Source organism: Suncus etruscus, chromosome 3 (assembly GCF_024139225.1).
Source record: "Suncus etruscus isolate mSunEtr1 chromosome 3, mSunEtr1.pri.cur, whole genome shotgun sequence".
NCBI lineage: Eukaryota > Metazoa > Chordata > Mammalia > Eulipotyphla > Soricidae > Suncus > Suncus etruscus.
Window position 1 is genome coordinate 18,263,512 of NC_064850.1, and position 27,535 is coordinate 18,291,046.

The 27,535-nt window shown below is 51.7% G+C and overlaps 1 protein-coding gene and 1 non-coding gene across 2 annotated transcripts; both read left to right on the top strand.

Annotated features, from left to right (window-relative positions):
• Positions 1–3,037: 3,037 nt before the first annotated feature.
• VSX2 (visual system homeobox 2) lies at positions 3,038–27,374 on the top strand. The gene is made up of 5 exons (XM_049770462.1): positions 3,038–3,433; positions 4,602–4,686; positions 8,584–8,707; positions 26,167–26,347; positions 27,049–27,374. Exons 1-5 carry the CDS (start codon positions 3,061–3,063, stop codon positions 27,372–27,374), a joined length of 1,089 nt encoding a protein of 362 aa, XP_049626419.1. The 5' UTR covers positions 3,038–3,060.
• LOC126005395 (U2 spliceosomal RNA) lies at positions 12,041–12,231 on the top strand. The gene has a single exon (XR_007494501.1). It is a non-coding gene; the product is annotated as a U2 spliceosomal RNA (small nuclear RNA).
• Positions 27,375–27,535: the final 161 nt, after the last annotated feature.

Sequence of the window (27,535 nt, forward strand, 5' to 3'; positions counted from 1 at the left end):
TTCCATATAGTATCCTGAACATGGAAAAGAGAAATTTGTGAGTGAAGAGCCAAGAGTAACCCCTGAATACCGCCAGGTATGGAAAAAAAAATTAGCAGTAAGGGTCAGAGTTAAGGTGCTTGCCTTGCATGTGGCTGAATAGTTGGCATCATATAAAATCCCCAGAGCCAGGCCAAAGTGATATAGTATATCAGGTAGGAAGTTTGCCTTGCACAGGACTGACCCCAGTTTGATCTCTGGCATCCCTTATGGTCCCCACAAGCACCACCAAAAGTAGTTCCTGACTGCAAACAGGCGTGACCCCCAAGCATCACTGGGTGTAGCCCAAAAAGTCAAAACAAAACAAAACAAAACAAAAAAACAATCCCCTGAGCACCACCAGGGATCACTCTGATCATAGGGCCAAGAATTACCCCTGAGCACTTTCAGGTAGTGTAGCTCAAAAGCCAAAATGATAATAATCAGGCTGAGTGATAGCACAGTAGGTAGGGCATTTGCCTTGCTAGTGGCCAACCAGGGTTCAATACCCAGCATGGTCCCCCAAGCCTGTCAGGAGTGATTTTTCTTTTGGGTCACACCCGGCAGCGTTCAGGGGTTACTCCTGGCTCTATGCTCAGAAATCACTCCTGGCAGGCTCAGGGGGCCATATGGGATGCCGGGATTCGAACCACTGACCTTCTGCATGAAAGGCAAATGCCTTACCTTCATGCTATCTCTCCGGTCCCAGGAGTGATTTCTGAGCAGAGTCATGAAGTAACCCCTGAGCACTTCAGGGTGTGACCCCAAAACAAACAACAAACAAATTACCATTTCATTTAAATTATAATCATTATGATAATTTATGCTGAGTCCCCAGGGCCACATGCCAGTTGCTGTAAAGAGCACCTTGTTCAATCACAGGCCCCACTCCATAGGGCTGGAGTGGAATTGTCCTGCTCTTGACCAGATTGCGAAGTTTTCTTTTAGGAGCCAGAAAGAGAAAGTACATCGGGTACTTTTGCTTGCATGTGAAGTCAAAGGGCCCGATTTTGCCATGGGCTCCCCAGGTTGGGTCCCCAGCATCCTATATGGACCCTCCAGTTGGGCAGCCCCTGCATGAAACACTGCTATTCTCCCTGTCTCCTCTTACCCCTGTGGGATGCTTCTGTCAAGTCAGCACCTCCAACTAAAAATAAAAACAAAACAAAAAAAACAACTTGTTTAAAAACTGCTATAGGAGGTGCTGGAGGGATAGCACAGCAGAAAAGGCATTTGCCTTGCTTGCAGCAACCCTCCAGGTTCTAACCTCAACATCCTATAAGTTCCCCCAGCCTGCCAGGAGCCATCTCTGAGCATAGAGCCAGGAGTAACCCCCAAGTGCCTCCTGATATGGCCTCAAAAGTAAACAAACAGGGATAGCACAGCTGTAGGGCGTTTGCTTTGCAAGCAGCCAACCCTGGGCCAACAGTGGGTGGTTCGAATCCCCGCATCCCAAATGGTCCCCATACCTACCAGGAGCAATTTCTGAGTACAGAGACAGGAGTAACCCCTGAGCACTGACAGACATGCCCCCCCCCCCAAATAAAGCCCTAAACAAACAAACAAAAAAAAACCTGCTGTAGGGCCCGGAGAGATAGCACAGCGGTGTTTGCCTTGCAAGCAGCCAATCCAGGACCAAAGGTGGTTGGTTCGAATCCCGGTGTCCCATATGGTCCCCCGTGCCTGCCAGGAGCTATTTCTGAGCAGACAGCCAGGAGTAACCCCTGAGCACCGCCGGGTGTGGCCCAAAAACAAAACAAAAAGAAAAACAAAACAAAACAAAAACAAACAAACAAACAAAAAAAACCTGCTGTAGGAGAGCCAGGTGCCAGGGAAGGAATTGGGGGTGGGGCTCCAGAGGATCATGAGCCAGTTTCTAACCTCAGAGGCACTCCAAGGGGTAAAGGACAAACACTCAGGGGTCAGTGTTATAAGCTCATGAATGAGCCCCTGCATCACATCATTTTTGTTTGATACCAGGGAACCAAGGAGGTTCCCCTGTAGCAAAAAAACCAGCAGCTCAAAGCCCACTTTGAGATTCAGGCTCTTCTCTCTAAATGAGGGTCCCACACACATACCCTTTGGACCCCCTTGTCAGCTGGCCCAGCTGATGAATCAGAAGTCAGGGAAGGACGGTCTCTGTGCTCCCTCTGAGCTCTCCACTGATTTATTGCAGCAGCCAAGCACTCAACATAGATTGAAGGGATGAAAGGGTCAGTGAATGCGAAGTCTGGGGCATCCGGCCACTTTCCACCTGTCCAGGAATCCCCTCCCCTAGCTCCCAAGAGCACTGTCTAGGGTCTGCCTTACTTTCAGGACTTTTTTTGTTGTTTGTTTGTTTGTTTTGGGACACACTCAGCGGGGCACTCAGGGGTTACTCCTGGCTCTGAGCTCAGAAGTCACTCCTGGCATCCTCGGGGGACCATATGGGATGCCGGGATTCGAGCCACGGTCAGTCCTGGATGGGCTTGGTGCAAAGCAAACGCCCTACCACTGTGCTATCTCTCTAGCCCCTCACTCAGGATTCTTATGGGGGGCCTCTTTGCACCTGCCTAGAGGCAAAGGGGTTGAGGACAGAGGGGCCCAATTCAACATTTGTCCTCTTGCTCCACACCAGGCCGATGTCCCAGCCAGGTTCTGCCCAGACACCTGAGATTCCCTCCTCCAAGGCTCCTTCCTGCAAAAAAAACTTTGGGTTCTCATCTCAGCTGCAGGGTTCCTGACACCTTGGCACCCCACCGAGTTCCTGGGGCCAGGCCCCTCGGTGCTGCCCGCCGCGGGAGCTGCCTGCTTTTTGGAATTCCTAATCGCTCCCTGTCCCAGTGATTGGCTGCTCAGCTCTGACCCCACTTGGGCTGCCGCCTGGTTGGATAAAAGGGGGGAATCTCCTTGGGGCTCCAGAGCATTACACACCGGCGGGCGGTGGTGGGGCACCTGGGACCCACTTCGCAGAGCGGGGAGCCCGCGGGGGGGAGGGGGGAGCCCAAGACCCGCCAGCCTCGCCTCGCCTCGCCCCGAGACCCCTTGCCCAAGAGCCAGGAGATGACGGGCAAAGCGGGGGAAGCGCTGAGCAAACCCAAATCCGAGACAGTGGCCAAGAGTGCCTCGGGGGGCGGCCCCCCGGCCAGGTGCACGGGCTTCGGCATCCAGGAGATTCTGGGCTTGAATAAGGAGCCCCCCAGCTCCCACCCAAGAGCTGCCCTCGACGGCCTGGCCCCCGGCCACTTGCTAGCGGCGCGCTCCGTGTTGAGTCCCGCAGGAGTGGGTGGCATGGGGCTGCTGGGGCCCGCGGGGCTCCCCGGTTTCTACGCGCAGCCCACCTTCCTGGAAGTGCTCTCCGATCCGCAGAGCGTCCACTTGCAGCCTCTGGGCAGAGCATCGGGGCCGCTGGACACCAGCCAGACGGCCAGCTCGGGTAGGTAGCGGGTGAGGCGCCCCAGCCGTGCGCTTTTGCAGGGCCTCCTCTGGACCCTAAAGTTTATGCCAGGCCCAAGGGCAACAGCGGGGGCCAAGGCCGGGATGCCCTGGGTTTGAGGATGCTCTCCCGGCTTGCGGGCTTGCGGGCCCGGTAGGCACAGCCTCTGCGCTATGCTCGGGGGCCCTGGCGAAGGGCCTGTTTCTGCCCTGGACTCCCCAGGAGACCAGGCTTGGGGTGTCAAGCTGTGGGGCGGGCTGAGCTCCTCTCCACCTCCACCCCCAAGTTCCAAGGCTCTCCTGCGGCCTCTGGGACCACCCCAGCCTGGGCAACCGTTTGCATCTCAGCGCGCGTGGGCAGCCCCGGGTAGCGGGCGCGCAACTCCGGCCCCAGAGCCAAAGTTGTTTCTTTTCACCTTTCCCGCCGGCCCGATGGGGTGGACTGGGGTGTAATTTTTGCCCCCCACTAGCTAAGGTACCCGGCCACTGCGGAGGGCTGAGCGACCACCACCCGCTGCTTCTCTGCGCCCTCGGGGTGGAGGGGGCCTGGGTGCCTTGGCGAGCTTTCCAAACGGTGCTCGCTAGGGTTCTTGGTCTCAGCCTGCGATTTCCCCGCGTCCCCCATTTTTTCTTTTCTTTTTTTCCCCCCGTTGTGGTTTTCGTTTATTTCTTTATTTTATTTTTATTTGGAAAGGAACCACGAAAAGTGGTGCATCGCAGTGTCTCCATTCTGGAGCAGGGGCGCAGTGTGCGGCCTCAAAACCGGACTGCGCTTTGGGGGACCCGCAATCCTTCTTCCCACGCGCGCAGCTCCCGCTTGTGACTCCTCATCGGGGGCCAAATTTGCGGGGGTTGAGTGCTCGGGGCAAAATGCAGAGGCTGAGCCCCGCGAAGCTGCCGGCTCGTATCCCCCGATTCCCCAGGCTTTTGCGGGGGACCTTTGCCTCTCTTGCAACGAAATCGGTTCCAAACGCCCTTGATTCGGGCTCGGGCTGTGGGCAGAGCCCTCCGGGGAAGTCAGGAGGGGATCCCCGATCTCTAGGAGGGATTTTCTGGGACACCGAACCGCTGATCTTGGCGATCCTTGGAGAGAATCTTGAGGGGATTTGGAGAGGCTCCTAACGCGCCCCCAATTCTGCCGACTGTACACCCCCCTGCCCGAATTGCAGATTCTGAAGATGTTTCATCCAGCGATCGAAAAATGTCCAAATCGGCGTTGAACCAGACCAAGAAACGCAAGAAACGGAGGCACAGGTAAGGGTCTTGCGGTGAGTCTGGTTTGGAGACTTTTTTCTTTCCCCCCTTGACACGCCGCACGCTGCCAGCTCCCTCTTGGGGCATCGAACCCTCTTGGCAGCGACTGCGACTGTGGATCTGGGGTCCGAGGTTGCACCCCGGCAGGGGAAAGGGAGCTATTTAGGCTCCTTACCCGGGATCCTGGGCATCTTGCAGCCCAGAGCTAGAAGGATGCGCGGCCGCACAAGAACGCGCGGTTCAGGCTTTCACCGTCTTCGCGCCACGCGTGGAAAGTGGGGTGGGCAATTGGAGGGCTCCAGGGGCGACCCCCGCACCCGCATGGCAAGGGAGCCAAGCTCACCCGGGGCAGGCACTTTCCCCTGCCCACTCCCGGCCCTGCCCGCTCTGGTCCGGAGCCTCTCCAGCGGGCTAAGGTCTGCTCTAGCCCCTACCCCACCCCACCCCGCTTAGCCTCCTGTTCCCGCTGGTTCCCACCGAGCCCCCCATCTAGAATGAGGTATCTGCATTCACGGAAAGTGTTCTCTCAGGCTTCTTATCCCGTGTTTCTACCATGCGCCTCAGTTTTCGTTATGTGCCAAATGGAAAGTGGTCGGGAAGGAGGGTGCAGCTTTTTTTGGAGTTGGGGGGGGGGGCTGAACTGGAGGCGAGATGAAGGTTTTTAAAATACCCTAAAATATGAGGGCGAGAGAAAGAGGGCCAGGAGGAGTTCCATATGGTGTCCTCCAGCCAGTCAGGAGCGATCCCTGAGAACAGAACTAGGTTCTGAGCACTGTGTGACAAAAATATAATAATTGTTATTATTGATATAATTAAAAAAATTAAAGTACCCTAAAACAGAAGAGAGGTGCTCAAAGTTTATAATCCAGAGGTGCGGGAAGGCATCCCCTGAAGCCCAATCCGGCCTGCCGCTTCCCCCTGGGCTGCCTACAGCTTTAAGCCTCTGGTTCTTGGTTAAATGTTCCTGCACGGGAGTTCCGAGGGGAGTAAGAGAGGAGACACCCGAAAACCTGCCCGGGGAAGGACTCTCTCCAGGCGCTAAAAGCCCTGCCTCAGGGTCCGTCTCCCTAGATCATTCTCTGCACCCCTTTCCGCCCTTTCTGGATGGGGCTCCTGGGGAGAGGGGGCCCCCCAGGCTTCTGGGGCATTTCTGCACTGGGAGACTCCAATCCTCCATCTCTCTCTGATTTGGTCCTTTCCCTTTTCCCACTTTCTCTGGGGTTTTTTGGGGGGCTTTTCTGCAGAGAACTCAGACCAGCCTTCCCAGACATCCATCCCAGATTCATTGGAAAGAGGGAGAACACTGACTCGATTTCCCCATGTCAGGTTCTTTCCTGATTACAGCTATTGTGTTTCAAAAGAAAATATTTGTTTTAGTCATTTTTTAAGAAATGTATCCAACAAATAATCATTAAAACATCTTCCTGGGCCCGGAGAGATAGCACAGCGATGTTTGCCTTGCAAGCAGCCGATCCAGGACCAAAGGTGGTTGGTTCGAATCCCGGCGTCCCATATGGTCCCCCGTGCCTGCCAGGAGCTATTTCTGAGCAGACAGCCAGGAGTAACCCCTGAGCAACGCCGGGTGCGGCCCCAAAACCAAAAACCAAACAAACAAAAAACCAAACAAAAACAAAACAAACAAACAAAAAAAACATCTTTCTGCTGGGTTCATTTCCCCAGGTGAAATGGAACCCGCCTTGGGTTGTCTGCTGTCCTGGTTGGGCTGATCTCCGGTTAGGATTCGGGAACTGATGCCTTGAATTCTTGCTCAGGGTAGTTCACAATATGACTCCTAGACTGACCGACCGGCAGCTCAAATTCCTGCCAGAAGCTAAAGATCCTCTGAACTTCCCTGCCCCTGTCTAAGGTTTTGAACTATTTTGATGCAGGACAAGTTACCAGATAGGAGACAGTAGTTACTGATTGTTTTCCATTAGTATAAATGTATTTTCTGAGCATCTCCTGTTTGGAATTTTTCTGGAAGCCTCCTGAAATCTGAAAGCAGGAGCGAAGTATCTCATCTGCCAGAGCATTTCCAGCTTAGAGGCAAAAAGTGGGGATGGAGGACCAGAGAAAAGACTCAACGGGCTGAGCACAGGGTTTGCATGCAAAAGACCTGGTCTCCATCCCTGTACCTCCAGCCAGTGGGGTCTCCCCTCTCCCAGCACCAGTAGGAGTGATACCCCCACCTCCACTGTGGAATTAAAGTAACACCAGGGCGTAATTTGTCGTGGCCCCAAAACAAAATCAACTAACGAACAAAAAAGAGTAGGGATGGCGCAGCAGCCTCTCCTTTCTCTTCACTAATTGGGGAACCACTGCTCCCATGCAAACTGGGTACAAAGGGAGATCCAATGGGTTTTTGGTTCCACGTCTAGATACTGGGTTTGGGGGCCCATGTGGGGACAGAAATTCAGTTCTCTGTGCAGCTTGTGACCATCAAAGCATCAACAAACAGGCTAGCTCTGAGACTAGACTGAAGGGAGTTTGTAGCTGGGGATTGGGTTTTTATTCTAAGTGAGAGCTCTCTCCCCGACTCTCCAGGGCAGCTCCTCCACTGGGCTGTGCACTGTGCACCGGCTTCCCTGGCTTCTTTGAAAGGACAGGCATGGCTTGGGGTGTTTATTTGTGAGTGGCAAAAAAAAAAAAAAAAAAAAAAAAAAAAAAAAAAAAAAAAGAAAGCAACATATCTTTGAAATTCTGAAGAATTAACTTTGTGTTTGCATAAACGTTCCATCCCCTTCCCAAGGGGATAGGAGAAACGATTTAGAATCCAAGCAGTCATTTTCCATAACGAGCTGAATCTGTCTGCCTCTCTTTACTCACCCCCATCCTCCCACAGATATGCCAGGAAAACCCATACCCTCGAGTAACAACAGCTTCCACTGCAGTAGGGAGAGGGAAGGGCAGCACTGAGGGATAACAGACCCCAACCCAACCCAACCCGGCCCTTCTTGGAACCTTCCATTGTTCTTTCCCTTTGGCTTGGGAAGCTTAGGCTCCCACTTCCCAGGAACTTGGTGAAACTAAGGTCTGAAAAGGGAATTTGTGTCTGTGAGGGTGTGTGGAATGATCTATGAAAAAACAAACAAACAGGGGGGTGTTTATGAGCCACCTAATTTTGGAGGCAAAATTATGTGTTGGAGCCTGTTTGCGTGCAATGTCCCAGTGAGTGCCTATAGTGTATCTCTGACCAGACTCTGAAGCAGCTTATGATGCCACTAGGCCATGAACACCTGGAGTGAGGGCTTATGGAGACCTGAATGAGACCCCACTGTGTGAGTGGTGGAGCCTGTGTGTAGGGTGATAGGACTCTTGCCTCCTGAGCACAGGAAGTGGGAGATTTTAGGGGCTGTTCTTAGGAGTTGGTGGTTGGTCTGGGTGGGGACAGAGATCTAGCTGGGGGGTAGAGATTCAGCTGAGGCAAGAGCTGCATTACTGGAAAGAACCCCTCTACTCAGCTCTCCTGTGTGAGGAGGGCAGGGAGCAAGTGGGGGTCTAGAGTGAGTCCCTCATTCTCTGAAGAAGGGCAGAGGGTTCTGCTGGGCTCTAAAGTTTCTGTCTTTTTGTTTTTATTTGGGCTATTCTAGCTGTGCTCAGGTTACTCCTGGCTCTGCACTCAAGGATTACTCCTGGGCATGCTCAGGGGACTTTGGGGGTACCAGAGATGGAACCCTAGCAGTATGCAAAGCAATTGCCCTACTCACTGTAGTATCATTCTGGCAAGTTTCTGTCTTAACACTTTTACCCCAGCACCCCCAGAGAGGGTCCCAGTTGGAACTATCTCTTAGAGATGAGATGACATACCTGTCTTCCTCCCCAGAAAGTCACTGACACCCCTCCACCTCTTCTAGGGAAGAGGCCAGAGAGTAAAGCTGTCTAATTTTGCCCCTTCAGGACAATCTTTACCTCTTACCAGCTGGAGGAGTTGGAAAAGGCCTTCAACGAGGCACACTACCCAGACGTCTATGCACGGGAGATGCTGGCCATGAAAACGGAGCTGCCAGAAGACAGAATACAGGTACGAGTCTCGAGTCCCTCTTGTCATGTGCTTTATAATGGCCTCTTGAGGATAGGGACTAGACCAGTGACTGGGACACACCTGTCACTCATCTCCTAGTCCGTCTGTGGATCCTCTGGGAAACAGGGCCTGGGAGTCAGCAGGCATTTTCTGTGAAGTGAGCCCTGCTGAAAGGACAGCACAAGAGGGGCCTAGTTGTGGCTCTCAATGAGAAGAGAAGGAGGTAGAAGAGGAAGAAGAAGGAAAGGAGGAGAAAGAAAAAAGAGGAGAAAGAGCAGAGGGTGAAGAGGCAGATCCTGGTTGCTGGGGATTGAGAGGAGAATGAGTGCTGGCTGGTCCATCTCTGGGCAGGGTCTCTGCTATGACAGATGTCCCCTGAGCACAGCAGAAAATCTGAGGTGCCCAGGCTGCTCTGGTTAGATTAGAGCAGTTTCTGGTTGGCTTCCTTCCTGCCCTCCCCACTGCTCTTATCTCTACCTGGCTCAGGCTCCTTTCTCCTTGACCTGAGCTCTTGTGTCTTTGGATGTGACTGGTGTAGGTGCCAGCAGATGTGGCTCATTAACTTCCTCCTGGGTCCTGTAGAAAACCCAAAGAGCTTCCAGAGTTCTATTCCCAGCAGGCACCACTTGGCCATCTTGAATGGCCCCATTAAGTTCCTCCTCTTCCTCTTCTGGGGGAATTGAATTGTTTAAGTGGGGATGCTTGGGGGGAACTGGGGTGTTGGCAGCCATCAGGGATTTGGGGCATCAACAGCAATGGCACCTTCCCATGCATAGAGCCCCATCCTGGGCAGTCAACACCATCCTTTCTCTCTGGAAGAAGAAATGATGGTTTTCCTATCAGGGCTTCATGGGGTGGAAAAGCATTCCTGAAATTTTGGAACTAGGACCCCAAGCAAACAGTATAGCAGGTAGAGTGCTTGTCTAGCACATGTTTGAGCTGGTTTGATCCCTACTACCTCATATGTACCCTGATTGCAGAACCAGGAGTGATTCTGAATGTAGCTGGCCCCAAAACAAAAGGAAGAACAAAGGAAAACCCCAAATATTTAGAGCTTCCTTAACTGACCTGTGACCCCTTAATGGAAATAAAAACTGTTCCTATCAGCTGTTTGGTTCAGAATAGATCAAGGAGCTTGGAAAGGTAGGGATCTGGTGTGTGTGTGTGTGTGTGCGTGTTTGTGTGTGTGTGTGTGTTTCAGCTCCCTACAACCCCTCCTTCTTCTCATGCCCTCCCAGTCAGTTTAAGTGTTGGGGATAGGGGTGGAACTAGAGAAGAAACCAAGTGAGAGTGTGGGTTGCTTGGTTCCTCTCACTGGTGAAGCAGAGAGTGGAAAGGAGCTGTAGGCAGCTCTGGGAGAAGAGTATGCCTCTCTGCTGCAAATCTATTTGGAATTGCAGCTGGTGGCTTTAGTCATTGATACTCATTACTCATAAGCAGATTATCTGTTTGGTGCTTTATCCTTCACTCTCCATCTAGTTATTTGAGTAACCATCAATGGAGAAGTTTGTTGTTGATTACTGAAGACTGTGTATTTGTGTGTGAGAGAGAGACTGGATGAGTGTATATGAGAGCTGTGGATGTGAATGTAATTATATGTGTGTGTGTGTGTGAGAGAGCATATAAGTGTATGTGGAAGAGTGGAAGTATGAGTGTTTATGTGTAAGACGGTGTGAGAATATATATGAGTTTAAAAGAGTATGAGTGTGTGAGTTTGTGTATGAAACAGCCAATCCAGTTCAATGTTGTGGAGGTAACCACTCCCCTCCACTTGTCCTTTATTAACACCAAATTGGTCATTCCAGGCCCCGGATGGAAGACCCCATAGGGCATAGGCTAATTGACCAACAGAAGGAAGGGTGGTGTCTTACCAGGGCTAGTCTCCATGTCTGTGGTGGTAGCCTTGAAAATGGAGTGCTGGGGCCGGAGAGATAGCATGGAGGTAGGGCGTTTGCCTTGCATACAGGAGAATGGTGGTTCAAATCCCGGCGTCCCATAGGGTCCCCTGAGCCTGCTAGGAGCAATTTATGAGTGTAGAGCCAGGAGGAACCCCTGAGCGCTGCCGGGTGCTACCCAAAAACAAACAAACAAACAAAAAATGGAGTCCCAGGCCTGGAGGGTATCCACAAATCTGAAGTCCTCAGAACTAGCCCAAGACAGTGATGACCAGCCATGAAATTTGGGGAGAGGGGAGAACTAAAGCAAAACTCTCTACAACTTTGAGCACCACACAATTTCTCGGCTCCCTGCTACCCCAGAAGGTGTTTACCCCAGTGTTTCACAAGGGCCTGGACAGATCTTTTTTTTTTTTTTTTTTTTTTTTTTGGTTTTTGGGCCACACACGGTGATGTTCAGGGGTTATTCCTGGCTGTCTGCTCAGAAATAGCTCCTGGTAGGCACGGGGGACCATATGGGACACCAGGATTCGAACCAACCACCTTTGGTCCTGAATCGGCTGCTTGCAAGGCAAACGCCGCTGTGCTATCTCTCCGGGCCCATGGTCAGATCTTAGTGTATACCAATAACCAATAGCTGCCATTTATATAGAAGTTCTGTCTGCTGTGTGGAGGACACTGTGGAAGCAGGGTGTGTGTGTGTGTGTGTGTGTGTGTGTGTGTGTGTGTGTGTGTGTGTGTTTGTGAACAGTGGTTAGAGATACTTGCTCCAGGGCCACAGGCTTCTCCATTTTCCTGCCGAGAATCCCAGAGCTTCTAGCTTCTCATCTGTGAAATGGGTGTGATGGTGGGTGGAGAGGCAGGAGCCACATGTGTAGTGTAAGCCCCTGGGGTCCTGAGCTTCAGCTCTAATATCATTCAGTCCGGCTGACATCTAGTGGGGTACAGACCATGATGAGCCTTCTCTTTAATACCTCAGGAAACTGAGGCACAGCAACTTACCTTACCAAAGTGCTTCTCTTTTTTTTTTACCTCAGTGCTTCTCAATTATTTTCTGTCATGGCTCCCCAGGAAGAAGAAAACTTTTTTGAGCCCCTCCCCACGTGACTGTAAATAGTAGCTTTATTAAAAAAAAAAACTTTAACTTGCAAAACAAAAATATATAAAATAACTGATTTTTTTTTTTTTTTTTTTTTTTTTTTTTTGGTTTTTGGGCCACACCTGGCGGTGCTCAGGGGTTACTCCTGGCTGTCTGCTCAGAAATAGCTCCTGGCAGGTGTGGAGAACCATATGGGACACTGGGATTCAAACCAACCACCTTAGGTCCTAAATCAGCTGCTTGCAAGGCAAACGCCGCTGTGCTATCTCTCCAGGCCCAAGGGAACAAAGATTTGAGGTGACCTAGGGAGACCTATAGCAAACTGTTCTTTAAAAAATTATCGCTTCTCAGCCTTTTGGCTAAGATCAAGTGTAATATCTGTTCTTATCAGTTTAATATCTGATACGTCATCTAACCGACGACAATATATTAAATGGATTTTTGGCACTAGGAACTAAAATAGGAGCTTGCTGCATTCATTCCATGCATCGACCTGGTATTGCAGTACCTCCAGAAATGGTGCACCAAAAAAAAAAAAAAAAAAAAGAATTATTTAAGTGGGGCCAAAGAGATAGCACAGTGGTAGGGCACATTACTCAAATGCATCTGACCCAGGACAGATCCAGGTTTGATTTCCGGCATCCCATATGGTCCTCCGAGCCTGCTAGGAGCGATTTCTGGGCATAGAGTCAGGAGGAATCCCTGAGTGCAGCTGGGTGTGGCACAAAACCAAAAAATAAATAAATAAACTTAGACAAATTAGGTGGTGTAAGAGGTGATTGGGCCACATCCTGACATTCCTGACTGTGTTCAGGATTGATTCCTAGTGGTACTCGAGGGATCTTATCCACCTTTGTATGTTGGGGTCTGAGTGGTGTTGGTCTACCCATGGCAGTGCACCAGGGCTTCTCTCAGTTTTCTGTGCTCAGGGATTGCTTCCATTGGTCCTTTGGAAACCATGTTGATCAGAGTCAGCTACACGGCACACACAAGCCTTAAACCTTATATTATCTCTCTGGCTCATGTAGTAAAAATCCCCAGTATGGAGGAGCTGGAGAGAGAGTGCAGCAAGCAGTCAAAGCTTGTGTCTTACACTCTGCCAAGCCATGTTCAATCTACAGCATTCTATAATGTCCCCTGATTCTCCCAGGAGTGACTCCAGAGTACAGAGCCTGGAGTAAACCCTGAGCACTACTTGGTATAGCCCAAAAAAAGACAGAAAAAAATAATCACCAATATGGTAGGAGAAGCAGACACTCTGGAAAAGTCATGGTAGTTGAAGCAATATATGCATGAAATTATATTAACAGTATCATAAATCACAATACCTCATTAAAATGGGGGAAATTACTAATATTATAGACCCCAGGGTACTCCTCTAATAAAACCCTGAACTCAGGGGCCGAAGAGATAGCACAGCAGTAGGGCGTTTGCCTTGGATGCAGGATGGTGGTTGGAATCCCGGCATCCCATATGGTCCCCCAAGCCTGCCAGGAGCTATTTCTGAGCATAAAGCCAGGAGTAACCCCTGAGCACTGCCGGGTGTGACCCCAAAACCAAACCCCCCCCCCCAAAAAAAAACCCTGAATTCACTCATTAAAGATTATTCTTTGCATGGGCAAGTCATTGTAAACATGAGTTTACAACAACAAAACATAGTGAGGAGGGATTAGTCTCCTTCCTCACTACCCCCAACACCTCCTCGGGGGTACCCAAATTCTTTGCTTCTTTTTTTTTTTTTTTGGTTTTTGGGCCACACCCAGTGATGCTCAGGGGTTACTCCTGGCTATGCGCTCAGAAGTTGCTCCTGGCTTGGGGGACCATATGGGACACCGGGGGATCGAACCGCAGTCCGTCCAAGGCTAGCGCAGGCAAGGCAGGCACCTTACCTTTAGCGCCACCGCCCGGCCCCATTCTTTGCTTCTTTATGAGGTTGTTCACAGGTGTCCCCACACTGCCATTCCTCTTCCCACTGTGCAGAGAGAAAACCTAGCCAGCAGACCCCAGTCCTTTTGTTTATCTAGTTACTTATTTTGTGGAGCTGGACATCCAACCTGCCTGGGCATTGCTGTGCAGAGCCCGACTGCCAGGGCTAAGCCACAGGCCTGCCAGCCTTTGTTTCCAGGCACTGGTACTCCTGACATAGCAGTTTCAGACTGTGTGTGTGTGTGTGTGTGTGTGTGTGTGTGTGTGTGTGTATTTGTTTGTATGTTGGGGTGAAACTGGAAGGTCATTATTAGAGCTTCCAAGACTCAGGTTAGAGGTTTGCAGGCTGGTCAAGTCCAAGTCTGGTTTCCACTCTGCAACCCTGCCTGCATCTCTTTGCTCTTCTCCCAAGGGAGATTGTGTGGAATGCTCTCCTGGAACACTCTGTCACCTGGGCTGCCAGAGAGAACAGGTGGATTGTCATAGTCCAAGGAGATAGGCAGACTGGTCTCATGTCCTTGCTGGGCCAACAGGAAGCCCTGGGTGGAGAAGGGGGCGTCACAGAGGAGGTGGGGTGACTCCTGGCTCCTGAGTGCCCTGTGGGGGAGCCAGGCTCACCTAATACTCCTCCTGGCCCCACTACCTGCCAAAACTCTTCCCCATTTGTAAAGTGACCGTCCTCTGAAATGCCCCCTCCATAAAAAAATCGTTTTAATTATAAAGAGAACATAACTAAAACTTAAGGTATGGGAGCTGGAGTGATAGCACAGCAATAGGGCGTTCGCCTTGCACGCTGTTGACCTGAGATGGACCCAGGTTCAATTTCCTATCATCCCACATGGTCCCCCAAGCCTGCTAGAAGTGACTTCTGAGTGCAGAGCCAGGAGTAACCCCTGAGTGCCTCTGGGTGTGGTCCAGAAAAACCAAAAAACCTTAAGGAATGGGGGGCCAGAGCCATAACACAGTGGGTAGGGTTTGCAGTAGACAGTCTGGGTTCGAAGCCAGCATCCCATATGGTTGCCCGAGCACTGCCAGGAGTAACCCCTGAGCAGACTTAGGTGTGCACCCACTACCACCAAATGAAGGTATGAAAAACCTTCCTGGCCTCTGTTTCATGAAAGCTTCTAACTGAGGGCCTGAGCTATGGGTGGGTAGCAGGCTCAACCCTCTGCTCGGCCACTGCATTTGGGAGAAGGCCCAGGAGGAGGCAGGATGGCCAATCCAGTCACAGAGTCAGTGATGCTCAGCTGCGAAGAGGGTGGCTGATGCTGGGGCCTCCATAGCTAGGTTTGGTGTACAAGGATCAGAGAGAAGCGATACTGGTGACTCCAGAGTAGAAGACAACACTTCTCTTCCTGTCTCCCAAAACTTGGTCTCTTACCTTCTGGAGGGACCTGGCGACAGCAAATGTTTGGAATTTTATGCCATTGGAAGCTCACTCAGGACCTGCAGAAACCACTGGGGCACATACTGGATTCACTTAATTGTTGATTAGATGTGGGTTTTTTTTTGTTTGTTTGTTTGTTTTGTCACACCCAGTAATGTTCAAGGGTTACTCCTGGCTCTGCACTCAGGAATTACTCATGGTACTCAGGGGTGCCGAGGATCGAACCGGGGTTGGTCAAATGCAAGGCAAATACCTTACTCGCTGTACTATCTCCTGGCTTTGCATGGAGGGGTCACTCCTGGCAGGCTGTGTGGCATGTCTGGTGCTGGGGATCAAACATATGCAAGCAAATGCCCATACCAATGTAGTATCACTGTTTTTGTTTGGTTTGGTTTTGGGGCCACAATTGGTAATGTTCAGGGATTACTCCTGTTCTGTGCTCAGAGATTACTCCTGACTGACTTGGGGGACCATCAGGAATGCCAGGGATCGAACTCAGGTCAGCCACGTGCAAGGCAAATGCCCTACCTACTGTGCTATCACTCTGGCTCTTATAACTGTGTTTTTAATTATATGTATATTGTTTGTTTTTGTTTTTGAACCACACTTGATGATGCTCAGGGATTACTCCTGGTTCTGTACTCAGGAATAACTCCTGGCAGTGCTTAGGGGGACCATATGGGATGCCAGGGTTTGAACCTGGGTTAGCTGCTTACAAAGTCAGCTTCTTGTCTGCAGAACTATTTCTCGGTTCCTATATGCACTTTTTTTTTCTGACAAAAAAGTGTCACCTGTTTCAAAAGGCCCAACATTCCAGAGATGAGCAGGAAAAGGCAAAGGCGCTGGGTCCTCATATTAGAAGTTGTGAGTGGGGGATATGGAAGGTGAAAAGAGAAACTCTATCTGACCTAGCTAAAAGTTTGGGGGAGGGGGTGATGAGAGTTTTCTATCCCCCAAGTTAAAAGCTAGTGCCTATGTAGGAGAGGGTTGCTGTGTTTCCCAGTAGGGGTGTATATTAGAACCATGGGACACTTGTGATTTTTTTTGACAATTGTGATTATTATTATTATTATTACTTTTTTGTTCGGAACCAAGCCTGGCAGATAGAACCTGGACCTCCTGCATGGGCTCAGCCTGCAATGAAGTGAAGTAGATCCTGGGCAGCTTTTATTTATTATCATTATTTTTAAATCTTTTATTTATTTATTTTTTGGTTTGGGTGTCATATCCTGCAGAATTCAGAGCATACAACTGACTGACTCTGCTCAGAGATCACTCCTGGTGATCATATGGAATGCCAGGAATTGAACCTGAACACTTGTACTGTCTCTCAGATCTCTTATTGCCATTATTCTTTTGTGGTTCAAGAGTAAGGCCCAGGTCTCTCATTTTTTTCTCCTTCTCTCCTTCCTTCCTTCCTTCCTTCCTTCCTTCCTTCCTTCCTTCCTTCCTTCCTTCCTTCCTTCCTTCCTTCCTTCCTTCCCTCCCTCCCTCCCTCCCTCCCTCCCTCCTTCCTTCCTCCTTCCCTCCCTCCCTTTCTTCCCGTCCCTCCCTCCCTCCCTCACTTCTTCCCTCCTCCCTCCCTCCTTCTTCCCTCCTCCCTCCTTCTTCCCTCCCTCCTCCCTCTTCCTTCCTCCCTCCTCCCTCCCTCCTTCCTCCTTCCGTCCTTTCTTCCTTCCTTCCTTCCTTCCTTCCTTCCTCCTTCCTTCCTTCCTTCCTTCCTTCCTTCCTTCCTTCCTTCCTTCCTTCCTTCCTTCCTCCTTCCTTTCCTTCCTTCTTTCCTTCCTTCCCTCCCTCCCTTCCTTCCCTCCCTGCCTCCCTTTCTCCTTCCTTCCTTCCTTCCTCCTCCCTCCCTCCCTCCATCCTACTTCCCTCCCTCCCTCCTGCCTTCCTTCCTCCCTCCTCCCTCCCTCCCTCCTTCTTCCCTCTCTCCCTCCCTCCTCCCTCCCTCCTTCTTCCCTCCCTCCCTTCTTCCTTCTCTCCCTCCCTCCCTCCCTCCTTCCCTCCCTCCCTCCCTCCCTCCCTCCCTCCTTCCTTCCTTCCTTCCTTCCTTCCTTCCTTCCTTCCTTCCTTCCTTCCTTCCTTCCTTCCTTCCTTCCTTCCTTCCTTCCTTCCTTCCTTCCTTCCTCCCTCCCTCCCTCCCTCCCTCCCTCTCATATGGTATGCTGGGGATGTAGGCTTGGTCAATCGTGTGTGCAAGGCAACTCCCTACTCACTGTACTTCTGTTCCGGCCCCTCCCTGCATTTTCAATGAGAAAAGAAAGGAGTTTGGAGAACCAGTGTACACAGTCCTGGTGTTCAGGCCAGAAGCCGCTTAGGTGCCAGCACCAATGGGTAGAGCTGCACCTAGTGGACAGACACGGGTGCTGCAAGGCCTGGCTGCTGCGTGACTGAAGCTGGGGGCAGGGGGTGAGTGCTGAAATACGGTGTCAGAAGTGCTGAGTACGTGTGGAGTGGGAAGTCCTAAATCACAGGAGCAATAAGCCCAAGTTAATCAGCGTCCAGCCAGAGGAGAGGGGAGGGAGAAGGGAGGACGGAGGAAGCTGGGGAATGTGCTGGAAGGGCTGCAGGCCCACAGAGGCTGAGGGCATAGGGCACCGTGGGAGACCCAGGAAAGTAATATTGTGGACACCCCTCAGGCAACCTCTCCTTCTTTTGTGTTTGTTTGGTTTGGGGGCCACACCAGGCAGCACTCAAGGGTTACTCTTGACCCTGCACTCAGAAATCATTCCTGGTTGAGGCTGAAGTTATAGCACTGAAATTATAGGGCATTTGCCTTGTATGAGGCCTATCTGGGCAGAGCTAGGATGGACTCAGGTTTGATTCCCAGCATCCTACATGGTTTCCCGAGCCTGCCAGGAGCAATTTCTGAGCACAGAGCCAGGAGTAACCCTTGAGTGCCGCTAGATGTGGCCCCAAAACCAAAACAAAAAGAAAACCAGAAATTATTCCTGGCTATGCTTAGGGGACCATATGGACTACTGGGAATCTAACCTGGATCAGTCCACCTTGGTATAATGCAAGGCAAGTGGCCTACCCATGGTACTATCTTTCTAGTTCGAGCAGGTCTCCTTTGGGGGGCCATGCTGGCCAACCTTTTTTTTTTTAAAACTTGATTGATTGGTTTTTGGGCCACACCCAACAGTGCTCAGAGTCACTCCTGGCTCTGCACTCAGAAATCACTCCTGGCAGGCTTGGAGAACATATGGGATGCTGGGAATCAAACTGGGTCATTCCCACCCACACCCAAGCTTGGCTGCATGCTAGGCAAATGCCCTACCATTGTACTATCTCTCTGGCCCCCATGCTGGCCAACCTTGAAGAAAGGGACTCAGGGCATCTTGTTCCCAATGCCTTAGAATGGCACAGACATGTCAGGAACTGTGTAATGATGAGATCAGAGACCAGTCCTAGTGGTTCACGGCTGGTGTCCTCCACAGCGGAAGAAGATGCCGGAGGAGCAACCATCAGATCCCTCCCATTGACTTAGCAGAAGCAGGAAACAGCTTGTTTTTAGTTTGGTTTGGGTTTTGGCCTTTTCCTGCTACTCTCAGCCATACTCAAAGCTTACTCCTGGCTCTGCACTCGGGGATCACTCTTGATGGTGCTCAGGGGACCATATGGGATACCAGGAATCCAATCCAGGTCAGCAATTTGCAAGCCAATTTGCAAGCGCCCTTACCCGCTATGCTATTGCTCTGGCCCTTGCTTTTGTTTTGTTTTTGCAGTACAGAGGATCAAAATCCTGGGCTTTACACAAGGTGGCAAATGCTCTACATCACTGTAGCCACATCCTGGCCTGCATAGAGCATCTTGGATTAGAATGTGAAAGGACGGGTGCAGACTTGGCCTTCAGGTTCATTTTTGGGCCATGGAAACATTCTATTTTCATGGAGCCACATAAGTCGCACCAAATGAATAACTGGTCTGTGGGTCTGACTTTGCCTGAAGATCTTCCCAGAGGAAGGGGTACTAGCTGTTCGCCTCACGCCAGCGGTCATCTGGGCCCTCTGTTAAGGGTTCCTGGAAAGCCTGGCTCTCTTTGAAGACCAGCTGTTGCTCCAGTTTGTGGAGGAAACCTGGATAGCCAACACAATTTCTTTTTAGGACATTTGGCAGGAAAGCTATGGTAACAGTATCCTGAAGAGAAGTGGACAAGGGACTAAAATTAACCCTAAACTTATTATTATTATTATTATTGGGTTCTGGGGCCACACTGGTGGCACTCAGGGGTTAGTCCCTGGCTCTGCTCTCAGAAATTGCTCCTGGTAGGCATGGGGGACCATATGGGATGCTGGGGATCGAACCTGAGTCCATCCAGGTTGGCAGCATGCAAGGCAAGCCACTCTGCTATCACTCCGGCCCGCTAACCCTAACTTTCTTGTGGGCCCTTTCTCTTCCCTTCCTGGAAACAAGCAGCATGTGGACAGGAACTTAGACCTTTTAAAAGGTCTAGAGACTGTTCAATTCTTTTTTTGTATTTATTAGGCCCTCAGGTTTAATCTCTAAACTTCATGGTCTCCTAAAATAGACATGTCTGGGGCTCTCTCTACAAATAGTTTCCCTGCAGGAGACGAGGCTGCAGAAACTGGCATAGTCTCCCACAGCCCTTGAGACCTGGGTGGTTTTGAATTTTTGGCTTTTGGGCCATATTCAGTGATGCTTAGGGCCTACTTCTGGCTCTGCACTCACAAATTGATCCTGGTGAGCTTAGGGGACCATATGGGATGTCTGAGACAGAATTCAGGATGGCTATATACAAGACAAGCCCCCTACCCACTGTACCATCACTCCAGATCTGAGTGCTTTTCTTTGTTGTTGTTGTTTTTCCTTTGGGCCAACCCTGGCAGCACTCAAGAGTTACTCCTGGCTTGGGGATTTGGGATGCCAGGGATCAAACTCACGTCCTGTCCCTGGGTCAGCTGCATGCAAGGCAAATGCTCTACCATTGTGCTACCACTCCAGCCCCTGGGTGCTTTTCTTAACCTTTCTGAGCTTCCAGTTTTTGTTTGTTTGTTTGTTTGTTTGTTTTTGAGCCACACCAAGCTGTGCTCAGGGCTTACTCCTGACTCTGCACTCAGGAATCTCTCCTGGTAGTACTTGGTAGACCATATGATATGTAACGGATCAAACCCACCTTAGTTTCACACAAGACAAGAGACCACTGTACTTTCTGTCCAACTTCTGCGCTTCCAGTTCCTTCTCTGCCAGGAGCAATCCCTTTCTTGCAACTCTGCTGTGAAAATTGTGTTAAAATTGAGTGAAAGAGGCCAGAGTGATAGTACAGCAGGTTAGGTGATTGCCTTGCACGTGGCTGACCTGGGTTTACCCTGGCAATTCATAATATAATCCCCGGTCCACTGCCAGGAGTGATCCCCAAATGCAGAGCCAGGAGTAAGCTTTGAGCATGGCTGGATGTAGCATGAAAAGGCCAAAAATCAAACCAAACCAAACCAAAACCAAGCTGTTTTCTAGGGAGAGCCACCCTTCCTGACTTCTGGAGCATGGATGTTTTAAATCCTGCAGAGGCCAGGACCGAGCCCCTTCCCAGGCACCCAACTGGGGTGAGTGTGTGTGTTGGAGAAACAGGAACAGTGGTCTCTGCCTTGGCAGGCACCAAGACACCTTTTCTAAAATCCCAAATCCAATCCAGAACGAAATGAATAGTTTGGGGCCAGAGAGATAGCATGGAGGTAGGGCGTTTGCTTTGCATGCAGAAGGACGGTGGTACAAATCCTGGCATCCCATATTCCCATATGGTCTCCCGAGCCTGCCAGGAGCGATTTCTGAGCCTAGAGCCAGGAGGAACCCCTGAGTTCTGCCGGGTGTGACCCAAAAACCAAAAACCAAAAAAAAAAAAAAAAAGAAAAAGAAAGAAAGAAAAAGAAAATGAATAGTTTGCTAGTTTTTCATCAGAGCTCATTGGTTGCCAAACCCTACCTGACATTATTATTCCCTGGACCTTCTAAGTGGGGACCTGTATGATACATTTGACACAGAAATCAGGTGGGCTGGGGCCGGAGCGATAGCACAGCAGTAGGGCTTTTGCCTTGCATGCAGCTGACCCAGGACGGACCTCAGTTCGATCCCTGGTGTCCCATATAGTACCCCCAGCCAGGAGCGATTTCTGAATGCATAGTCATGAGTAACCCCTGAATGTCACCGGGTATGGTTCCTAAAAAACAAAAAGAAATAGAAAAGAAAAAAATAAAAAATCAAGTGTGCAGCTTCTGTCTCAGAGGTATAGAGCTGGTGCAGGAGTAACTCTCAGACTTCACATAAGCATCCAGTGAACCCTGTGGCCTGCTGTGTGTTTTTTTTTTGGGGGGGGGTTTGGGTGGGGGTGGTAGGGGGAATACCTGGTGGTGCTCAGGCTCTGTACTCAGGAATCACTCCTGGTGGGGCTGGTGAGGTGCTGGGGCTGGAATCCAAGTTGACCAGGTGTCAGGTGAGTGCCTACCCACTGTACTATCATTCTGGCCCCAAGTGGTCTTTTGTTGTTGTTGTTTTTGGGTCACACCCGGCAGCGCTCAGGGGTTACTCCTGGCTCTACGCTCAGAAATCACTCCTGGCAGGCTCGGGGGACCATATAGGATGCCTGGATTTGAACCACCGTCCTTCTGCATGCACAGCAAATGCCCTACCTCCATGCTATCTCTTTGGCCCCCTCTTTTTTTTTTTTCTTTTGGTTTTTGGGTCACACCCGGCAGCGCTCAGGGGTTACTCCTGGCTCCATGCTCAGAAATCACTCCTGGGAGGATCAGGGGGGGACCATATGGGATTCCGGGATTTGAACCTATGACCTTCTGCATGAAAGGCAAACGCCTTACCTCCGTGCTATCTCTCCACCCCCCCCCCTTTTTTTTTAATAAAATGTAAATTCTATCAGGAAGGCAGGGTCCTAACCAGAAAGCTTATGGCTGCCTTTTGGCTTATTAAGAACCTCCGTCCACTTGGCTCCTGAATCACAGCACTAAGAATCTGGTTTGGGCAGTCTGGAGGGCAAGGGTGGGGGCACTGTTGCAAGTCTCATCTCCTACACCAGCATACCAATAGCTTGTCTATTTCCCACTGGAGACCTATAGGCTTGGAGAGGGCAACCTAGTGGCAAGGACCAGCACAGTGGAATGGAATGGAGAACTCAGAAGCTGGCAGGCCAGGCAACTGGGTCTTAAGAACAGGCAGCATCCAAAGGGGCCATTTTCTAAAGTCCAATGATGGTGGGGGGAAGAGAAATGGGTGCCCTTTAATGCCAAAGTAGATCACACGTGTCTGGATTAGCTGAAAAGGATGTGTGGACGAGGATGCCTTGGGTCAAGCAGGTGGGTGGGTGAGTAGGTGGGTAGGTAGGTGGGTAGATAGGTAGAAAGGTAGGTGGGAGGGTGGCAAGGATGCCTTGGGCCGAGCAGGTGGGTAAGTGGGTAGATAGATAGGTAGGTAGGTGGGTAGGTGGGTGGGTAAGTGGGTAGGTAGGTAGGTGGGTGGGTGGGTAAGTGGGTGAGTAGCTGGGTAGGTAGATAGGTGGGTGGGTGGGTAGGTAGGTAGGTGGGTGGGTATGTGGGTGGGTAGGTGGTAGGTGGGTGGGTGGGTAAGTGGGTAGTAGGTAGATGGGTGGGTGGGTGAGTGATGAGGATGCCTTGGGCCGAGCGGGTGGGTAGGTAGGCAGGTGAGTAGGTGGGTGGGTGGGTAGGTGGCATTGCCAGGCTCCTGGAAGTCCCAGGATGCGGGTCTGAGCAGACGGAGCGCCCTCTGCTGGACGCGCCATAGCGTGCAGGCGGCGGCGAGCTGCTCACTCTTGCCCCCTGGCGGCCGTGGCGGGCAGCACACTCCGCCCTCTACCTGCAGCAGGGCCCAGCCAGCCAGCCGGCCTGGGCCTAGGCAAGCACCTGCCAGGCTCTCTCTCTCTCCTGGAGGACGCGGCGAGTAAAGGGTTAAGCTGTCAGCGGCGCGACGGGAAACAGGTGTCAAAGGCGCCCCATATATCTGCAGATGGAAATCAAATTCTTTGCTGTATCAAAAGATAAATTACCCAGGCGCTGCCACGCGTCCCACTCATCATCACGCGCCAGCGCCAGACGGCAAGCAATTTTTTTTTTTAATGTGCTAACGACCTAATCAAGCAATCAAGTCGGAGAAGATTGCAGAGTGACCGGGGCAGCCATCTGCCGGCGAGCCCCACATTCATTTCCCGCGTTCCCCCCCCCCCCACCCCAACACCCCACTCCACTCCACCCCTGTTGCAGGGCAGGCAGGAGGGAAGGAGCTGATGGGGTGTAGGGACAGAGGGGGGGGGAGAAAAATGCTAAACAAATTAACACCCAATTTTCCCTCGTCTAATTAGTTAAATGAGAAGTGTTGGGGGACCCCCCCGGGAAGGGGGCTTGCCTGTATGCTGTTCCCCAGCATTAATTAGTGCAGGTCAATGCTTGGCTCCCAGGGGAGCAGCCGCTTTAATTTCCCGTGATATTTCAGTGCCTGAGGCCCATCGATTCCAACTGAAATTAACTTATTTTTCAATCAGCCCAGGGCTGCCCCTGGGGGTGACTCTTCTTTTGCCGCCTCCTGAATAGAGCCGGAGCAATTTTTCATCAGAAGCTGAGACCCACGGGGGGAGGGACCCACAGGGAAGGCTTGTGGGGGCAGCCCAGGGCCCGGGGAATGAATGGAAATCACAGAGGAAACGGATGGATCCCCCATTTTCCCATTGCACCCTGTCCCCCTCTTTCCTCCCCTCAGCACCCCCGAGGATCACTTTTGGATGAAGAGATGCAGGAGTCCAGGATGGGACCATCCTCACCTCCAGGGGTGAAGCTGCTGCCTTCCCTAGGCTCAGGCTCCTGCTGGGTGCTGAGCTCTCTAGCTGGGGAGACACCAAGAATCAGTCCTCTGCACCCCCTAACCCCAACATGGCAGGGACCCCCCGGAGCTTCTCCAAGAAGGTTGGGGTTCGGCAATACACCCCTGCACCAGAGCTTGGGAGTCAGAGAATATCCCCTCTGTACTCTCCTAAATCCCTTTCCTATCTGTTCCCTGTCCTTAGGGACTTGGAGGAGCGCTGCACCCCCTCAGTACTGCCTCAACTGGGGATCCCCCTGACCTGGGGGTTTTTAGGAGCTGGAGGAAGTGGTCCAAACCAACAGCTGCACACATGTATTAGCATGCAAGCTCCTGGAAAGGAGTCAGTTAGTTCCTTAGTCCTGGAACACAGTGTGAGCTTTTATGCTGTCGCTGACACTGGAGGTTTGGGTGTGGAAGTGAGCACTCAGGGTTCTGGTCTCAAGGGCATCCCCAGTTTTAGAGGGCCCCTGAGAGGGGGAAAAGCCTCTGGGGAGACACCAGCAGTCACAAGGGGAAGGGGTGCTGGCAGCTGTTGAAAGGACTGCTCAGGAGCCGGAGGGGTGGCGCAAGAGGTAGGGTTTGCCTTGCACGTGGCTGACCCAGGACAGACCACAGCTCGATTCCCCCCATCCCATATGGTTCCCCAAGCCAGGAGCAATTTCTGAGCGCATAGCCAGGAGTAAACCCTGAGAGTCACCAGATGTGGCCCCCCGAAAGAACCGCCCAACCGCCCAGTGGGCATTTTTTTTTTTTTTTTTGTTTTTGGGTCACACTCGGCAGCGCTCAGGGGTTACTCCTGGCTCTATGCTCAGAAATCACTCCTGGCAGGCTCGGGGAGCCATATGGGATGCTGGGATTCAAACCACCATCCTTTTGCATGCAAGGCAAATGTCTTACCTCCATGCTATCTCTCTGGCCCCCCAGTGGGCATTCTTATATGTAGCATATGAAAAAGTTTCCATAAGATGATTCTTGGAATTGTATATAAAAGTGTCTCCTTAGGATTGTTCTGTGACTTTTGCCCCTCCTAACCCTTCCAGGTGGGGCGCTGTGGAGTTGGCAATAAATAGCTTGAGGGACAGGAGTGAGGGGTCCTTCTGTGAAAAGCTGCTGGCTGCAGGAGGATTCTCTGGCTCTCCTTGCCCGATCTTTTAAACCCTATCGTTCTTGTCTGTGTGGATTATTACTTGCTGCGGATAAATATTACCAAGGTCTTCCCCCGAAAGGGGACAAGGGGATGGGAAGTAATTTCTCATTCTGGGGACTGTTCTTGGATTCACAAATACCCAGCCAAGATAACGGCGAAGAAACCTTGCACTTATACTACTTGTGTTTTAGCTACCCAGACTTAGCTACTTGTGCTTTTACCACCACCATCACCACCACTCCTGTTCTCCCCAGGAATAGGCCACAGCTGTTTCTGTGCTAAGGAATCACAATTGCTCCAGGGTCCAAATGAGGAGCCTGAGTTAGAACCAGGGTTGCAGCTGCAGCTCTGCAGCATTCTCTTTTGCTCTATTTCCCCCTCCCCTCCAGAAGAGAAGGCATTTGGGTCACATCTGCTGTGCTCAGCACTTACCTCTGGCTCTGTCTGTGCTCAGGGATAAATTCTGGCAAGGTTATGTGGGAGTGCCAGGATTGAACCAGAGTTAACCAGAGTGTGACCATAACTGGTCAGTATTGACTGCCCAGGTAAACATAAATAATGAAAAAATTTTTTGGTTTCTGGGTCACACGTGGCACAGGGGTTACTCCTGGCTCTGCATTCAGAAATCACTCCTGGCAAGCTCTGGGGACCATATGGGATGCCAGGGATCAAACCTGAGTCTGCTGTATACAATACACCCTACCCACTGTGCTACCTCTCCAGCCCCTCAATAACGGAATCATAGAATCTTTTCTGATCCAATGAAGAGCTTTTTTCTTTCCCTTTGAACAGATCACCTAGGCCTGGAACCCTTACTGCACCCCCCTTTCTACTTGGCACCCCTTCCTTTGGATAGCTACTGTTGTTCTGCTCTTCAGGATACATTAGTTCATGAGTCCTTGGACCCCACCCACTGGATGGATCAATGAGTTCAATGGGAGTTTTGTTTACTGCCCTGAGCAGGGCCTGGACACACACACACACACACACACACACACACACACACACACACACACACACACACACACATACACACACACACACACACACACACACACACACACACACCCCTTCCCCTGACACACACAGACCCCTGCACATGCACACACACACACACACACACACACACCCCTTCCCCTGACTACCCCGGATCTGCTGCTCTTCTAGGTCTGGTTCCAGAACCGGAGGGCCAAGTGGAGGAAGCGGGAGAAGTGCTGGGGCCGGAGCAGCGTGATGGCGGAGTATGGCCTGTACGGGGCCATGGTGCGACACTCCATCCCGCTGCCCGAGTCCATCCTCAAGTCGGCCAAGGACGGCATCATGGACTCCTGCGCGCCCTGGCTGCTGGGTAAGAGCCCGCGCCCTCCCTGGGCCCTGCCCCTGTGGCAGGAGAGCGGGCTCCCGGGAGGGGACAGAGTCCTTAGCAAGGGGACACCCCATCCTCTGCATCTCGCAGGTGCCAAGCCCCCAGCATCCCGGTGTGGGACCCTGAGAACTGGGTTTACCTCTGCACCCTGCTAGGTACAGGCTCTCTCCTGCCTGCTCCTAGGTAGGGTAGCCTGGTGGCCTAGTTCTGTTTCTGCCCCATGCCTGGCTGGAAGTGGCCTGGGCAAATAAAACTGTTTCCGTTGACTGAGCAGAACTTAGATCCCTTTGGTCACTGACTTAGCCCTGAGGACTTCTCCCTAAATTTCCCTCACCTGCCACCTGAGAAAACACAGCCATTTATTTGGGGGTGCTAAGACCAGAGAGGGAGAGATTGGGGTAGGAGGGGATATATTTAGGGAAGCAACAGAATAAGTTTCTGGGACCCACGGGTTTATTGGCTTGGAGAAGCCCCTGCAGGCCTGGGCCCCACTGCTGACTCAAAACCCTACCCCATGGGCTCCCCCAGATCCCTCCCAGCCCCGGGACAGTGTGATTGCGGTGGTGTGTGAAGAAAGGCTTCTACCATCCTTAATTCTGGCCTCTCTCTATCTTTGCTGTTTTCAGTTCAAGATGGCTTTCCCAGGCGCTTTTCTAAACCCGAATACCAACAATTCTTTTTAGGGATGCACAAAAAGTCGCTGGAGGCCGCGGCCGAGTCGGGGAGGAAGCCCGAGGTGGAGCGCCAGGTCCTGCCCAAGCTGGACAAGCTGGAGCCGGAGGAACGGGGCCCCGACCCCCCGGTGGCCATGTCCCAGGAGGAACTGAGGGAGAACAGCATTGCGGCCCTCCGGGCCAGAGCTCAGGAGCACAGCACCAAGGTGCTGGGGACTGTGTCTGGGCCCGACGGGCTGGCCCGGAAGGCCGAGGAGCCCGAGGAAGAGGAGGCGGTGGAGGAAGACAGGCCCTTGGAGAAACCCAGTGCAGTGCAGCCTGAGGACTTGGCTTAGGCCCAGACTCTACTCCTTGGGCTGTGCTGGGTGGTGACCTCTGAGGTTCGGCCCAGTCTCCACTGCCCTGCCCTGACCTCCCAGGGACTGCACTTCTGGTCCGAGTCCTGCCCTACCTAGGCTCAGCCTCCCCAGCATCCTGCACAGCCCAGCTGGTCCCA